At 40.8% G+C, this 18,507-nt stretch overlaps 1 protein-coding gene across 1 annotated transcript; it reads left to right on the forward strand.

The window, feature by feature from the left end:
* Positions 1–13,062: 13,062 nt before the first annotated feature.
* LOC121863564 (cuticle protein AM1199-like) lies at positions 13,063–16,353 on the forward strand. Its single transcript, XM_042362265.1, has 3 exons — positions 13,063–13,127; positions 14,885–15,099; positions 15,835–16,353. Exons 1-3 carry the CDS (start codon positions 13,119–13,121, stop codon positions 16,052–16,054), a joined length of 444 nt encoding a protein of 147 aa, XP_042218199.1. The 5' UTR covers positions 13,063–13,118; the 3' UTR covers positions 16,055–16,353.
* The last annotated feature ends 2,154 nt before the right edge of the window (positions 16,354–18,507 follow it).

The following is an 18,507-nucleotide window of genomic DNA, read 5'->3' on the forward strand; positions in this document are numbered from 1 at the left end:
AGGGGTTGAGGTGCTCGCGTGGCCATGACGCCCAGCCGCGGGGAATCTCGGTGACAAAAAGAAGTTTTCCTACTTGTCGCAGTAGCGTACTGGAGGTTGACACGGCCCGTGTCACTCGGGGATCATGTGGCCTACAGTGGGAGAGTTTCCTCTGCTGTTGGATGATCACAGCAGTGGACTGTGAGAGAGCTGTAAGCTCCTAGAGGTGGGCTTCACGCTCCAGATCACTGGAAGGGAACATCACAGTCGGAGGGAAGTCATGTGGCCGGAAGAGATATTTCACCTGCCCGAGGAACGTCGCTGGGGAGGCCGCAGTATGGAAGCGGGACGCACTTGACCAGAACGGAGATCTCACTTGGGTGGCAAGAGTCACCGACTGCCTCCAGAGACTGCACCAACAAAAATGGACCCACACGGTCTAGAGTGTCAACGAAGACCAAAATTGGAAAACTTGCCTTCCGCAATGATTGTGTATACACAAGACAACAGCGACTCCAAGTAACCAGCTCCTCTACATTTACTGCTACTCTCAAGTTGATTTTTTCAACGTTCTAATGCTTGTTTTCATTTGTTTATTCTATCATATAAGGAAATGGCTCACAGTGCTGTCACTCTGGCTGGTATTATTCATATATACAAACATTATAAAGAAGTTGTTTATAGCCTAAGGAAGGAAGAACATTCCCTCAGCACATTATTAATACTATGCATAAGATATACAGCCAGTGTGGAGAGGAACATCGGGTCTCCGTCAGGGGGCCGTGGAGCGCCACGTGTCAGCACTATTTTTTCACTGCATCGCTGCTGAGGATGGGGGAAAGGGGGGGGGAGTAGGGTAAAGACCCCGGTTATACCCCACCAACCTTTGCTAAGTTGTGCCTGTCGTGGCATCCACTAGTGGAACTTCTAACTAAACTCTTTTTCAAATGTTAATGTTTTTCTGTCCCAGTTAACCAGACTACACCTCACTTCTGAGTTCAATAATCGTTCCAGCTCTTAAGTTTCAACAGTGCTGCTTTTGGTCGTCCTATAGACTCTCCATCGCTTGAACAGAACTGCTTCTACTTAACACGAAAGCATCTCCCAAGTCAGAAAATTCTGAGCGATATCGAGTTGTTGTTTTTCATAGTTCTCCATCAAAACAGAACTTGACCATTTTCTTTTTATTTTAAAGGGATAACTTACTTGTGTTACTGATGAGTATTCTGGACGATGCCGTCAGGTCTACTGTACGTGTCCAGATCTTCATCCAGCTGCTGGAAAATAAGTGGAGCTGAATTGGAAGTACTTATCTTTACGGTAGTCCAGCGGCAATGTCTGTATTTCTCACCATCATGTCCTGGATTAAATCCCCGGCATGAGACAGGTGTGAGAAGGGTATTTATTTATTTGTATTTATTTATTACTTCACCACTTACCCAGCTTACCAGCCGTTCAGCCGGTTGGTCTATCCAGTGTTAGTACAGGTGGAAGCCGGAGCGTCTGGAGGAAGCCTGTGATGTTTGGTAGTGTTACATTGGATAATTCCGTCTCATGTATGTCCGGACCAAGTTGGATTTGAACCCTTGGCATATTGGAAAGAGATACAGTATATGCATCACCGCTGCACCACTAATAGTGCGGAACTACAAAACATTGCAGGAATTCTCCAGGTACATCGATTTCCTATTCCTGGACGGCAAGGAAGCTGATGTGTGGTGAAATGATAAACTAAAAGCTAAAAAAGGGACGCCTACATATCTTCAGTCTGCTTTGTTAAATTAGTTAATACTAATGATAAATTCTAATTGGTTCACTAAACGATGCCAAAAGTATAATTACCTCAGCACGAAATATTTGTTCAAGATAACCAGAAGGTTGAACATCGTATGACAATTTCACATCGACTAAAAGAGAAAGAATTAACCTTTTCAGTTACATATTTTCAGAAGGAAAAAAAATTATTTCCTTATTTTTAAACTGATCCTAAGAAATTTCAACAATAAACTAATTTGGTCAATTCCCTCAAGTACTGTACAGCTATCAACACTTGCTCTACATGTTGGTCGACCTCCGTTCCCAACCTTGTCATTCCGTGATCAAATATTACCAAACCGCATTATGTAATCCTCTGTGACCAAGACTTAAGTTGTATCTCTCTGTATACGATAACATAAACTCGTGTACTCAGTATATATATTCATAGAGAATCATTAACCTTCATACTGACCAATAACTCTACATGTGAATTAAGTCTACGGTTTCTGTGGTACTTGTTGCTGCAGCTGTTATCTCTTGCCATGCTTGATGAGTCTAATGATGCCAGGGTCACTACCTCCTCACACATTGGTTTTTATTCCAATACAGTATTAGAACAACGTCGTTATTTAGTTATCTTAACCTTTTAACTGTAATAATTTATAATCAACTCACAAGTGTTGACTGTTAGTTTATGTAAAGAAAATGTTAAAAGTTTACGTGTAAGAACTTAGTTTGTTGAAAAAAAAAAATACTTTTAAATGAAAATTACTGTACAGTATATTAATAACGTTCGAAACAAATTATTAGATTATGCGAAAAAAAAATATATATAAACTTTTAACATATATCTTGAATGCGTTTGGCAAGACATAAAAAAAAATCTTACACCTAAAAAAAAAAATACTATCAGTTAGATCAGGAAAGGCGACAGAGTTCTGGGGTGACTAGACGCAGCCACATGTGTATATAAAAAAGACTGCATGCTCTACTTGTGTCATAATACCCAGATGTACAGTGTCTCTGGAATAAGCAGCCACCACAGCCTCCCTCACACACGGGAAATATACACTAGACAGATCAGAAAGGCCGGGTATTTGGGGAGGATTAAATAAAACTAAATTTAAGAAACAAAAAAAGCTCCATGTGCGATGTATGAAGGGAAATTCTGGGGTGTTGAGTGCCGCTGGGAGTTTCCACCATGACAGAGGGTAATGAAGTCAAGACCAGTTTTCTCCACACCTCCAAAGTTTGAGGGTGAAGCGCTCAACCAGACCTTCGTAGTTCGGTCATGGTGAACTTGTATGAGGCGAAGGACAAGAGGTGAAAACCTGCCAAGCTGCCTCAGTCTTAACAAAAAACGTAAAGAAGTAAACTGAGGCACGTTTATGGAGAGAGAGAGAGAGAGAGAGAGAGAGAGAGAGAGAGTCCTTAGCGTTATAATTAAATCAAATTTACTTTTACATCAATTAGTAACACGTGATAAGCTTGGAGTAAGTTTTCTTGGGTTGGGGTGAGTCATGGTGGGTTGGGGTGAGTTGTGGTGGGTTGGGGGTGAGTTGTGGTGGGTTGGGGGTGAGTTGTGGTGGGTTGGGGTGGCTGTGGTGGGCTGGGGTGAGTAGGTGGGGTTGGGGTGAGCTGTGGTGGGCTGGGGTGAGCTGTGGTGGCTGTGAGTGGTGGGTTGGGGTGAGCTGTGGTGGGTTGGGGGTGAGCTGTGGTGGGCTGGGGTGAGTTGTGGTGGCTGGGGATGAGTGGGTGGTGGGCTGGGGATGAGCTGTGGTGGGTTGGGGTGAGGTAGGTGGGGGGGTGAGTTGGGTGGTGAGGTGTGCTGGGGTGAGTGTGTGGGCTGGGGGTGAGTTGGGCTGGGGGCGGAGTTGTGGTGGGTTGGGGGTGAGCTGTGGTGGGGTTGGGGGTGAGTGTGTGGGGCTGGGGTGAGCCAGGGTGGGCTGGGGTGAGCTGTGTAGGTTGGGGGTGAGTTGTGGTGGGTTGGGGTGAGTTGTGGTGGGTTGGGGTGAGTTGTGGTGGGTTGGGGTGAGTTGTGGTGGGTTGGGGGTGTCTTTGTCAGCTGTGGAGTTTGGTAGGTTGAAGGTGAGCTGTGTGGGTCAGGGACGAGGAAGGTGAGTGAGAGGAGTGCGTGAGGTGGAGTGAATGTGTTGGGTGTGGTATACAGGACACTCCCGTCTGCTCTTAGGAAAGACACACCCACCACCTCACCGCAGATCATTTCATATGCCTCTGTGTATATTCGTGCATGTGGATGTGTGTGTACCTGTACGTGTGTGTGTGTGTGTGTGTGTGTGTGTGTGTGTTCCCCATTACCACGGGCCTGAGCGGGACGTGACCTCTCCACACTGTTGACATTCGGGAGGAACAATGCTCGCGCTGGGCTAAGGGTGGGTGTGTGTCGGACCAACGGCTGACTCTCACTGTCTGGCTCCAGTTGGTGGTGTGGCTGACACTGACACTACCACCGTCAGAATCATGAACTCTGATCTAGAAGAAGTGAGAAATGCAGAGAGACCTGACAGTTGTAGCATTAGTAAATATGACAAATTTTGTGAAAAGTGGTACCGGTATGGCCAGCATAAGGACAGAACCAGACAATGTGATGTAGTCGTGGCCAGAATTAGGCTAGGATACAGACACATCTGGCAAGTTAGTAACGCTGTACCCATACCGGAACACTCAGCATGTAAACTTTGTGATAAACCTCTAAAGCATACACTTGAACACTATATTATTGAATGTGACACTGTCAAAGACTTCAGGCCACCTGACTTATTGTATCTTGAACTATGTAATTACTTCATTGAATCAGGTGTGCTTGAGGACATTCTTGCTGTTTATCCCAAACTTGCTAGCCCACACTGATTAGTCTTCAATTAGAATATGACTCCAATGTATGTGATCCACTGACCTATACATACTGCTAATGAATATGATGTATTTCCTTCTTTGTGTACGAACCTCTGTCCTGTATGGCAGTGAACAGTGGCATTACCCACATGAATCTGACCGACGTATATGTATGTATGTGTGTATATGTGTATATATATGTACATGTATATGTGTATGTATATGTGTATATGTATGTATATGTGTATGTGTGTGTGTACATATATGTATATGTACTGTCAATGAATATGATGCATCTCTTTGTGTACGAACCTCTGTCCTGCATGGCAGTGAACAGTGACATTACCCACATGAATCTGACCTCTATACATTTATAGCTGTCAATGAATATGATGTATTTCTTTGTGTATGAACCTTTGTCCTGCGTGGCAGTGAGAAGTGATACCACCCTCAGTGTCAAGACCTGACTGAATTACTCAGAATAGGTAAACTGTACTACAAGCTTTGCCAATAAATTTGTTAAACTTAACTTACCACCGTTAACTGATGTGCTACTTACTGACACGAATACTACCTCCGTTGAATTGACTAACTCTTAATACTATCACTGTTAACAGAAACACTATGGTTGACACTACTACTTCCACTGTTAACAGAGGCACTGATGCTGGCATTAGTTCTGCCACCATTACCAGAGGTCCCATTACTGACTCGCGCTGGCACTACTAACGCTAATAGAACTTGTTCTATAAACGATAAAACACGCAGAATCTTACTTATCTTGGTAAATTTCAGTTTTTATACCGTCATTATTAAATAATCTTGAAAAAGGTAATTATTGGGATTAAAAAATTAAATAAAATAGCTCAAGGTGCAGCTGATAGATGAGTAGAAATGAGTTAATCTTTTTTATAGTTTTTATTTTTATTTATTTTATATATATATATATATATATATATATATATATATATATATATATATATATATATATATATATATATATGTATATATATATATATATATATATATATATATATATATATATATATATATATATATAGATAGATAGATAGATAGATAGATAGATAGATAGATATATAGATAGATATATAGATAGATAGATAGATAGATAGATATATAAAATATAAATATATATAAAAATATAAAAAATATAAAAAATATAAAATAAAAAACTTTTATATATATATCGTACAACAGAAAAGTTATTATGTGCTAATGTTGACAAGAACGAACTTAATGACTTAGTAAACAGACTGAATAAATAAGAAAAATATACGTGGAAGGAAAGACAGGTTAGGTTAGGTTTGCGTTAGGGTGGTTAATCTTGAGGTGAAATAAGCTGGTGGTGGAGATTCTTCAGGTGATCTGCTTTCTTCACCTGTGCTCTGCTTTGATGTTATGAAGATATTATCAGTGCTATGAAAGTACACTAAGAGACCTAAGAACACACCGAATGTATTCAGGTTATTACCAAAAGGTTATGAAACATAATTGGTGAAGGACAATAAATTGATACATAGAGAACAAATTACAAGAAAATATAGAACTAAACTGTAACGAAACATCTTACTTGACACTCAGTTGACTCTTTCCCCTAATCCAGGCAAATTACCCTTCTAAATTTTCTACCTTACAGCACGAGGGACTGACATGAAGAAACGTCAAAGTAAGGCGATTCTTCCCTGGGATGAATACAGGTTAGACTTAATAAATTGCTAGTGAGTCCAAAGGAAAAAGACATTGCTAAGGGAGGATGAGTTGCACGTATATAGTAGAACAGGTCTAAGTAATGAGGTCACTTCCTTCATACACTCTCGGATGTCGTCATTGGCTGTAAGGTTTAATTGAAAATGATGAGAGGTTTATTGATGTGTTGGATAATGTCTTGAGGGTTCATCAATCTTGCATCGTTTTACCTTGGAGAAAATTTAGGTTCATGGCATTGATCTGATATTTTCTTTTTGAGAGACAATAAATGTCATCTTAAGATTTTCCGCTGTAGCATTATGCGATTATCATGATTTGTGATGATAATAATGACTCTCTGTAGTTGTAAGTGCTTCAGTTATGCCTCATTGTGACTGAAGTTCTTCCTCATAAATAAAATCCTTCTGAGTAAATTGTCTTTAGGGATGGTTTACACCTGATACCAATAATTTGTCTCTTTAATTTGTTATATCGGGTTTATTGATTAATGTGGGTTACAGCAGCTCACATTAGGGTCCTGTGTGACGCAAACAACACTCCAAATAATATAAATAAACGTTACTTAAATAAGAAGATATTGACGTCAGCAGATTATATGATTTATTTGGTTTATTAAGGCTTTCATTTTCTGTTATAGATGTGTTCATTTCAACATCAATAAATACTTAATCAAAGTCTCTGAAATGACGTTCAATTGTACTTTTGACAAAGCGTGCAATAGTCCACGTCACAGTAAAATGGGGCAATTTTTTTGTCAATAAGCTTTTATCATATATCTTAGGCTGACCTTGGTCGAACGGAATTACTGTTTACCATTGATTTATACCTGCATTGTGTATATACAATGATTGTACAACTACACTGCTTATGAATTGATTACATACCCACAATGTCTATGTACGTAAAAGTACATGCTGAATTATTGTGAACTTATATGACTTTTTAACTGATAAACAGATGTCAATCTACTTTGGGGATATTTCTTACTCAATATATTATATAAAAAATCAGGGGGGGGGGGTGCAGACAGACCTCTACTATCTGGGAGAATAGATCCATTACCATGGTCAAACTGCTGTTTGTTAAACGTAATATTTTTAAAATGAGCCTACCCATAAAATCTTACATCACTCCATGTTCTTTGTTCACTGTAAATAAAGAATGATTTTATGGACTACTCGTGGAATTTGATTTGATTTCGCTTTTTCTATTACGTTTCCCTTCTTTACCGAATGGCCACCCTTTAAATGTGGCCATGCCGAGGGAATGGGGCCAGTGGCTTGTGTAGAATCCCTCCACGGTTCGTGATAGATTTGTCAAGGGCTATTATGAAGCCGAATACCGTTATTGACTCCACAGTTTGAGGTGGTAAACCGCGAAGAAGTATTTCCTTATGTTCGTTTTACACGATAATTTGGCAAGCTTGTAGTTGTTATGTCCCCTCGTGTTGTTAGTATATTACATCCCAAAGAAATGTCCCGGGTTCACGTTTTCCAGCCCTTTCAGTATTTTGAATGTTTAAGCGAGATCTGCCCAATTGTGCCTTGTTTGAGAGTTGTTAGTCCTTTTTTACTTTTATCCTCTTCGCCGCTGATCGGCTCGTTAGCCGCTTGGGCGATCGGTCACGTCTCTGATTATTTTTCCTTTTCATTTATCCTCTTCACCAAAAGATCGGCTCGCTAGCCGCCCGGGCGATCGGTCACGTCTCAGTCACGCAATGTTGGCAAATACTGGGCATGCACCGGCTCCTGAATGTACCTGAACCCGCTCCAGTATTGGTCAAGTCCTGTCTTGAAAGAGCTCACACTCGGTGCCGTCACAACACTCTCTGGTAGATTGTTCCAAGAGTTTACAACCCTCGCTCCGAAAAAGTTTGCCCTCTCGGTTTTCTGGACTTGCGGCTTCTTCAATCTTGAGCTGTGACCCCTTGTGGGGCGAGCGTCCGCCAGCTCCAAGTAAGGACACTCAACTGAGTAGTGCCCCCTGAGATGCTTATACACCTCAACTAGGTCCCCCCTTGCCCGTCTGTAGTATAAGCTAGGCAAGTTCGGGCGCTCCAATCTCTTAGGGTAGCTGAGGTGCCGAAGTGCAGGCACCAGTCTGGTGGCCCTCCTTTGAACACTTTCAACCAACTGACAGTCCCTAGCATATCTCGGGGACCAGATGGGGTGACAGTACTCCAGATGGGGAAGCACTTCACTCCTGAAGATCGTTACGAGGGACGGACCGCCTAGATATCTGAACGACCTTCTTATAAGACCCAATAATTTATTTGCCTGATTTACCTTCTTCTCGCAATGGCCCTCAGTTTGTATAACCAGCCATTTGAGAAGACTCATTAAATAAGTGAAGATGACTTCATGCAGTACCTCATTTTAAATATATTTTACGAAAAAAAAGAACAAATATTGTTCACAAAAACTAGGTTTGGCAGATGAAAAAGAGCATGAACAGTATATCTGTATTTGTTCGTACAGTACAGCACACGTAAATATTGATAAAACATAATCACGATTTAGAATCAGAATAGCCCAAGAGAGCCATTAGAGTCTTAGACGTTAGTTTTCTTGGAGGTCCTTTTGTGAGGATTACACGTCTGGTTGGGGTTGAGGGGACTGTTCGATTAAACAATTAAATTCTATCAAGAACAACAGGGGGATCCTACAGGTCACTGGCCTTCTACCCTCGGCATAGCCACCTCTAGTTTGCGTTTAGGGTCTAAATATGAAATTAAAATAACGACATTTAATGTGTTAATGTTGAGAAACTGATATTATGAAAACAGGTTTATGCGGCCAGAGAAAAACGACTGTAACTCGGTCACGTTTATTCAGACCAATGTCCACTTTTCCTGATATGACTGATACAGTACCGGGTATTATTTTGGGGGGCATAAGGACCACGAGGGAAATAATTCTTCTGACAAAATTTTTGTGTTGTCATTGGAGTTCTGTTAAATGAATTCCCAATAAAATCAATTAATTAAAACCGCTTTTATAGTCTATACTACTACATTTTTTGCATGGGTTTTGCGTATTACTACTACTACTATTACTACTACTACTACTACTTTTTTTTTTTTTTTTAAACGTGGCCTCCAGCCTCCCCCAATAGCCACACCTTCGCCACCATTTATTTACCTTAATATTAAATATCCTAATACATAAGAAGCTATCCTATCTGTGTTAAATTAGTTGAGCCGCAGATCTATGCGGCATTCAGTGACTGTAGCCTCATAGTCAATATCTGCAGCAGTTGTCGGAGTAGGGGCAGAAGCTCTCGTTCCCCTGAGGCAGAGCAAAGCCGACCGAAGGAGAGAGAAGGACAGTCGACATCTCATCCAGGCTGTAACATAACTTCTGGGCTGCTGCTTCTGTTCGGAGATCAACTCCGCGAGTCTGGCGTAGAAACATCTTGCACTTGGGCCCATCCCACCAGAGGTTGTGAACACCAGAGGAGTGAAGCTGCCTTGATCAACATTTTGAATTCTCTCCCCATATGCCCTTCTCTTGTCGTTCTCGTTCCTCCTATGTGCGGCATCGAGAGCTAGGTTACGGTGACAAGCGGCCATGGGATCAAAAATCCTGATGTCGAAGAAAGCTCGCTGTCCACGCGTCCACCTACTACTACTACTACTACTAATTATAATAATAATAATAATAATAATAATAATAATAATAATAATAATAATAATAATAATAATAATAATAATAATAATAATAATAATAATAATAATAATAATAATAATAATAATAATAATAATAATCCCTCTTAAGTATCTGACAAACGAATAATTTAAACTTTATGAAATTCCTTATTTAAACTTTACTGTCCAAGAGTGACCCGCCAATAAGTGGAGGATCATAATCGTGGTAAATATTCAGCAAATATTAATTCGCTTCGCATCAAGTCGCAGGATTTTTTGCTCCGGAAAGATTAAAAAAATCTATAAATGTATTAAAGGTGGATACTGCTGAGTGTGTTGTAATATAATAACGATGTTTTAAGTTACTTTTGTTTTCATAAACGTCTAATACTAACACAGTAAACCCTCAAACACTAGACGACATAACAAAGAACTTTATGTACGAATATGACCTAAGCTGTTGCGTCGCCAGGGATCTAATTGCCACAACTAATTAAACGATCTCGATAAGTCAAAAGAAACTAACCTCTTTGTGCAGGAGAGCCATCAACAAGTGGATTAATCAGTCAAAAGCAGTTAGCAATTCCACCTGTAACAGTGTGTTTAAGAACAATAATGGTCTGATAATTAATATTAAATGGACTACGTAGGTCACTTGAAGAACACGCTTATTATCTTACAACAGAACGTCGGAGCAATAACCAACACCTTGATCATAAACGCTAATCTAATCCACATTATCAAGAACCTGGGCCTTAATTTTGTCAGCAGTGTATAAGGCTTCTCTCAACACACACACAGAACTGAACCAGAAAATAATGATATAATTGAACGACATTTACCATCACCACCACACTCTGTCAGACGTGTTCTATCCTCTGGTTTATGGGTTGTCTGTCATCAGCCTCTCCAATCACCGTCTGAACTGGGCACCTGGGCATTTACGTCACTAAATCTTATCTAACCAAACCTCATTTAACCTTACGAAACCTAATCTAACCAAGCCAAATCTAACCTAAGCAAACCTAATCTAACCAAACCTGATCAAACTTAACCTAAGCTGACGAAACTTGATAAATACCTCACCATACGTAAGTCATCTTCTCACTTTACCTGTGGAAACTGGCCATTTAACCTGATATAGAGATGTCAGATAAAACAGAGTAGAAAATTCATTAAGCCATATTTGAACTTATTGAATTGCTTCTACCTTTCTCTACCTCATCTGCCCTCTCCCTCTACCTCACCTGCCCTCTCCCTCTACCTCTCCTGCTCTCTCCCTCTATCTCACCTGCTCTCTCCCTCTACCTCACCTGCTCTCTCCCTCTACCTCACCTCCCCTCTCCCTCTACCTCACCTGCCCTCTCCCTCTACCTCACCTGCCCTCTCCCTCGGCCTGCCTGCCCTCCTCCCATCCCACCTGCCCTCTCCCTCTACCTCACCTGCCTCTCCTTCTACCTCATCTGCCCTCTCCCTCTACCTCACCTGCCCTCTCCCTCTACCTCTCCTGCTCTCTCCCTCTATCTCACCTGCTCTCTCCCTCTACCTCACCTGCTCTCTCCCTCTACCTCACCTCCCCTCTCCCTCTACCTCACCTGCCCTCTCCCTCTACCTCACCTGCCCTCTCCCTCGGCCACCTACGATTAATTACGCACCAGGTGATGTGTGTTCTGAGTGTCAACATCTTTGCTGGTTTTATTGTAAATTAATGGGTTTAAGATTGGATTGAGTTTGTGTAATATATTAACTTTTTTTAATTGACTCAGCAGTACTAATTCGTATATTTTATTCAAATGATTTTTTTCTCACATGTAGCTTTTGAGAATTATATAAGATTTGCTTCACTTAATGCGTGCGGTAAGTGGGCACAGGGTGGTGAGTGTGTGCCCTAAATACCCTGAAATATTCATGCATCCCTCCCTGCCTTGTTGGCCTTCAAAGCATAAATCTAGATCTGGGGTGAAGATGAAAGGAAAGTATAAACACGTTTGTCCACCGCCACAGTTAAACTTTTTACTCTGTTTGAGAAATACATTTTCACCTCTAAACGAAAAGTTCAGGAGTACACAAGACGGTGTCCTTAGTTACAGGTTTGTGTTCACTTCACGACTTAGGTAGTGCGTGCGTGTGTCATACTAATGTTAATTAGAGATAATCAATAGTGGTAATTAAATTTTTTCGGAAAAATCAATGTGTATTATCTATAGAGGTAACTGTGTAGATATTCCTTATACAGGCTATAAATTGTTATATGTGGATGGTGGCAGACAATATCACCGCACAATTCAGGAAAATAATTCCAACCAGAGGTGGTAACCCCTGTGAATAATATGTCTAACCTAGTCTATCTAAGGTTTGGTTAAGTTGTGACAGCAAACGATGTCGTAAAAGGAACATCATATTTGATTATATATAAACTAATTTTCATTATTTATTACATTAAAAATTATTATCAATATGGCGAAACCCCCAATTTCATTTTAAGGCTGATAACTTATCCTTGTTTCTTAATAAACATACTAAGTCATCAGTCACCAGCCAACAGCAATGGTCATTATTTATGGCTGGCCATACCCCAGTCTCAGGTGACATCTAGAGCGGGGAAGGTTTGGTCCACCTCAGACGAGGGAAACTTTCACACAAATTACTGGGGCGGTAAGGTTGATGTTCGTATTATATAATATTATAGCGCGGGCCTTATACAACATATGTAGTATTATTGTATTGTATGCTGGTGGAGGGAGGCTGCCTGGGCCAGTACACCTTGAACTGGTCATAATGTCTCTATGTGGAACACCGCTGAAACAAAGTCATTCATAAACACATTTACCTCCAGCTCTGCCCTACGTCATAGATTACTGAGACCACTTTTGTCTTCACGTATAAAACTATAAATTATTATCAGGGTAAGATTAATAGATACGACATTAATGAATACCGGAATAATGATCTTGATCGTTGGGTCATTCACCACCACTACCCCACTACTACCACCCCCCATCACCACCCCTCACCACCACCACTACTATCCTCTCCACCACCCCCACTACCACCACCACTCTGACGGTCACTATATAAGCTGGGTCCTACAGATGACAGGTACCAGTCACCAGACTTCAGCTCTCCCACACTCACCGAGAAACACTGCAACATGAAGAATGTGAGTGTCAACCACGCCAGGACTCCTCCCTTAACACACTATCACCTAAACTCACTATCACCTTAACACACTATCACCTTAACACACTATCACCTTAACACACTATCACCTTAGCACACTATCACCTTAACACAATATCACCTTAACACACTGTCACCTTAACACACTATCACCTTAACACACTGTCACCTTAACACACTATCACCTTAACACACTATCACCTTAACACACTATCACCTTAACACACTATCACCTTAACACACTATCACATAACACACTATCACCTTAACACACTATCACCCTTAGTACACTATCACCTTAACACTATCACCTTAGTACACTATCCACCTTAACATACTATCTTGTAACACACTATCACCTTAGCACACTATCACCTTAACACACTATCACCTTAGCACACTATCACCTTAACACACACTATCGCAGCAATTGCACTATCACCTTAACACACTATCACCTTAACACACACTATCACATAACACTATCACCTTAACACACTATCACCTTAACACACTATCACCTTAATTTGCTATCACCTTAACACTATCACCTTAACACACTATCACCTTATACACTATCACCTTAACACACTATCACCTTAACACACATATCACCTTAGCACTATCACCTTAGCACACTATCACCTTAACACACTATCACATAGTACACTATCACCTTAACACACTATCACCTTAGCACACTATCACACTTAACACACTATCACATAACACACTATCACACACCAACATACTATCACCTTAACACACTATCACCTTAGCACACTATCACCTTAGCACACTATCACATAACACACTACCTTAACACACTATCACCTTAACACACTATCACCTTAACACACTATCACCTTAACACACTATCACCTTAACACACTATCACCTTAACACACTATCACCTTAACACACTATCACCTTAACACACTATCACCTTAACACACTATCACCTTAACACACTATCACCTTAACACACTATCACCTTAACACACTATCACCTTAGCACTCTATCACCTTAACACACTATCACCTTAGCACACTATCACCATAACATACTATCACCTTACTCTTACCTTAGGAGCTCAACACGGATCAGTGAACACAAACGGTACGTTCGTGTTGTTGACATGGAAACGGAATGGACATCAATAATTTACCTACTCATGGTCGTGACGCAGATATTGATGTATTGCATTGTTCTCATCCTTTACTGTGACCTGTTGGAGATCAGGTCATGCAAATTTATATTGACAACGCTCGCTAACATCTACAACTCAACATTGACAAAATTAATCGTATTTTCTGAACATATATATAATTTGTCTAATCATATATAAATTAATTTAGATCTCGACTATATGACTCAATTTAGAATTCATGATGATCATTATATATTTCAAGACCAAAGGAATAATCTTTTTGTTGTGAAAAGTTTACTGTCACTGTAACATCACTAAAGATATTCATAACAAGTTTTCTATCAATAAATTTAGAATGAGACGATTGATGAGATATTGCTGTTCAAGATGTAATGAATTTATCAGATTTACACTTTAATAACAATGATAATCATCTCTGACAATGCAGTAGTGAAGGATCCTGTTGTCAGTATTGTGACAATTCCTATATCAGTCTTACCACCTGTCACACTATACAACTATCATCACACTTGTCTTCGTTAACTAACTAACTCTCCCTTTATCCTCTCTCTCTCCCTTGGTTCAGCTGGTACTGTTTACCTTGTTGGCTGTAGCGGTGGCAGACAAACCGTCTGCCCACTACGGAGCGCCATCTGGTTCTGGTCCTCTGATCGCTATCCTCCGAGACGACCGCGTGGCTCCTGACGCAGCGGGCTCCTACTCCTTTAACGTAGAGACTGAGGACGGCATTTCCAGGCAGGAGTCTGGCGGTCCCGGCGGCACCCAGCAGGGTTCCGTAAGGTGAGCCACACTCAGGATGCCATAAGCAAGGTGCGAGAGCCACATACCACCTGTCAGAAGATGACCATTTTGTTTATTAATTAAGCTCTGAAAAGACTATTTCATGTTTATCTTCGTCCGTCACTCTTTCCTCCATTCATGTGTCTGCAGTTTGTTTAAGATAATTAAGTAGAACAGCTTCAATATCAAGATTTCACACCAACTTGCGTCTGCCATACCCTCCACACTCACACGAAACAGGTGAAACACACACACACTAACTTATAACTAAGCGTTTTTACAAGTCCTTGAGTATCATGTCAACTCTCTCAGTACAATAAACTAGACCATTAGGTAAAACATCTTAGATCCTTAAGTATAATGGTTAAATCCCTTTGAGTAGGACAACATTGCACTAAAGAAGTTTTGTAATTGATTTTAATTCAATTATTTACCAAGTTGACTCTCTAGTAATTTCACACAAAACAAAGCTTCTCTGAAGCTTCTCTAGTCGTTTAATGCACGACCTGACTGTTCAGATGTATAAGCCAATTTTCTGGTACAGCTCCTTAGTTACAACATTTACTCTAATTCTAAACGCTCTTGGTGTTCTTGGAATTCTGTTCTGTGGACCGGATTTCAACTTTAATAAAGTTCTGTTATATAGATAAACTAGCTTCCTTGGTCAACCAGGTCATGACTACCTGCCTCACACAACACTCCGCAGGTCACTAATTCACTTCCTCTCTCCCACAGCTTCACTTTCCCTGACGGACAGGTGTTCGACCTGAAGTTCGTCGCTGACGCCGCTGGTTACCAGCCTCAGTCCTCCTTCCTGCCAGTGGCTCCCGCCTTCCCCCACCCAATCCCTCAGTTCGTGCTGGACCAGATCGCCTTCGCAGCTGAAGAGGACGCTGCTCGTGCCCGTGGCGAGTCTAAGGGGCCCTCTGGCCGATATGGTGCTCCCTCCAAGTAACAACTCTGCCCTCCATTTCTGCTGCCAATGATTCCTCCTCTGCATATCATTTGTTCATGGGTTCTTCCCATAAACATTCTGAAGCAATCGTGAGCCTCGCCTCTCCTACCGTGCAATGTTCACCCAAAATGACAAGAGTTCCTGAGTGTTCGTCAGTAGTGCCGCTCATGTGACAACTATCTTGCCGGGTGTTCACTTGGTGCGAGGATTTGAGAGTGAGGTTATCTGAATGTGTTACTTAAGTCTTAATTTATATTTGTATGACAGTGTATGCACGAAATAAAGCATAGCAAAGTCCACTTAGTTGTTTAGTCACTTTCCAAATTGTATAAATTGGGTTCACCAGAAGTTAAAATCATTTCATTTGTCAAATAAACTCACTATTGTGGGTCCTGCTGATGTCCGTTGCCATAATTCATGACAAAATCCTTAATAATATTTTACACAACACAAAGTCGCTGCATCGGTTTGGTTTTGAAGCAGAACAAGTCAGGATGGATGTCTCGTGAGATCAGGCATATACACTATCACAGCGTCTTATAAACAAACTGTTCTGAAATTATGGAAGACGCAACATCTTATAGCTGTTGTAAGGAAACTCAAATGTGGTGGATGGTGCACCTTAAATACGTTTCAGGGATCACACAAGTATAGTGACCGTGGGACTGATGGTGTAATCACTACTCATTTTCCAATAAAATTATAATAGTGAAACTCGTATTTTCTCTTGGTAGATCATTTTTTTTACCCATATGACCCACAGTCTTGTGATAGTAGTATAAACCTGCAGCACTCCAGTTCACGTCTCGAGGTGATCAGTTCAAGGTGTTCTGGACCAGAGTTCTTAACAATATAATCCCTGTTCTGCATACATCTAAAAGAGTTTCAGTAATGATTAACATCTGAGACGAGTTCCTCACATCTTGACACCTGCCATATACCCGAGATGACCTACAACTGTAACATCAACTTATTTTCCAGGAGTAAGGAGTTGTTTCACGGGTCCACAGCAATCACGACACACTTGGTGGACCCCGTGCGTGCTTGCGTGTAAGAATACATTAATAGTGTTCCCATGTAAGCGAAATTCACTAGCGTCATGTTAACTGGGAAACCTTAAGGTGGCTCCTGGTAGAAAATTAATTTATCTTCCCAAATTTGTTTCTTGTCAACTATGACCCCTGGGGTGACCCCTTAACCTTACGGGTGAGCCTAACTCTCTCCCGATCATAAAAGATAAGTGAGAGTTTTCTTTTATTGCGACTCGGGGTCATTAATTGGCCAAGCAACGAATAATTGACTTTGATTATGCACTGCACAATATTCTCACCAACTTAACGAAACTTCAGATGTAGAAGAGGAACTTAACATAATAAAACAGGGTATCGTAGGTGTAACTAAGTCAAGTCTTCACCCAGCAGGTTATTCATCATTTCGAGACTCTTCACTCAGTCATGATGAATCACCCTAATGTTATAGACGACGTAAGGACGGTCATGATCCTGAAGCAGAAGTACTGACCGTTCCTCCTAGTGGTGTCGAGGTGAGTAGCTGTGCATTGACTCATGTAGAAGAAGAGCGAGATTTGTGAGCTAGACAGAACCTGTTTATTTTATTTTTATTTTTCTAACAATGAACGGTGTCCATAAATGGAGACGACTGGAAATACTTGATGTTCCACATTATTAATAAATGATACACATTCTACCATCAACTGTCATCTCATGTAAACCACTTTTTGTGTGTCGATACTTACAGCCAGCAAAGGTTGACGCACGCTGAGGGTGAGTGAGAGTCTCTTCACCTGTGTAACTCACACTAAGGGTAAGTGTGCGAATGTCTTCATCTGTGTTCCTCACGCCGAGGGTAAGTGTGAGTACCTTCACCTTTGTACTTCACAATGTGTGGATGCCCAAGATGATGACAGAGTCTGAGTGTGTTACGTGGGAGGAAAATCTCCCTGACCTTCACTTTTACATGACGGTGATGTCTGGGAAGTTGAGCAACCACGGTTGGGGGACATTTTGCTGACCATCTGGCACAGGTGTTGGTTGTCGTATGATATTAAAAAACATAAAGAACGGTTTCATTATGTGAATGAGAAATAAATTATTTGCATATTTAGACAATTATTTATTTGCTCATAATGAAGTTGTTGCAATGACTTATGAGTGTTGTACATTACAATTTATTTAGTTTGTAGAGGAAAAGCCGAGAATCTAGGTGCTGTATAAACTTTATTGTTTATAGATAATTTTTAGTTATAATAAATAAATAAATAAATAAATACACTTAGACTACAGATACACTGAGCTTCACATACACCCAACACAAACGGACAGGATCTCTGGAGGACTTGTGCCGTTAACTCAAAGGGGAGTGTAGTGTGTTCGGTGACGTGACGCTCACTACTGCTACGAAATTCTTGTTTGAGTAATTCATGAATGATTCAT

Source organism: Homarus americanus, unplaced genomic scaffold (assembly GCF_018991925.1).
Source record: "Homarus americanus isolate GMGI-L3 unplaced genomic scaffold, GMGI_Hamer_2.0 scaffold41366, whole genome shotgun sequence".
NCBI classification, from domain to species: Eukaryota; Metazoa; Arthropoda; class Malacostraca; order Decapoda; family Nephropidae; genus Homarus; species Homarus americanus.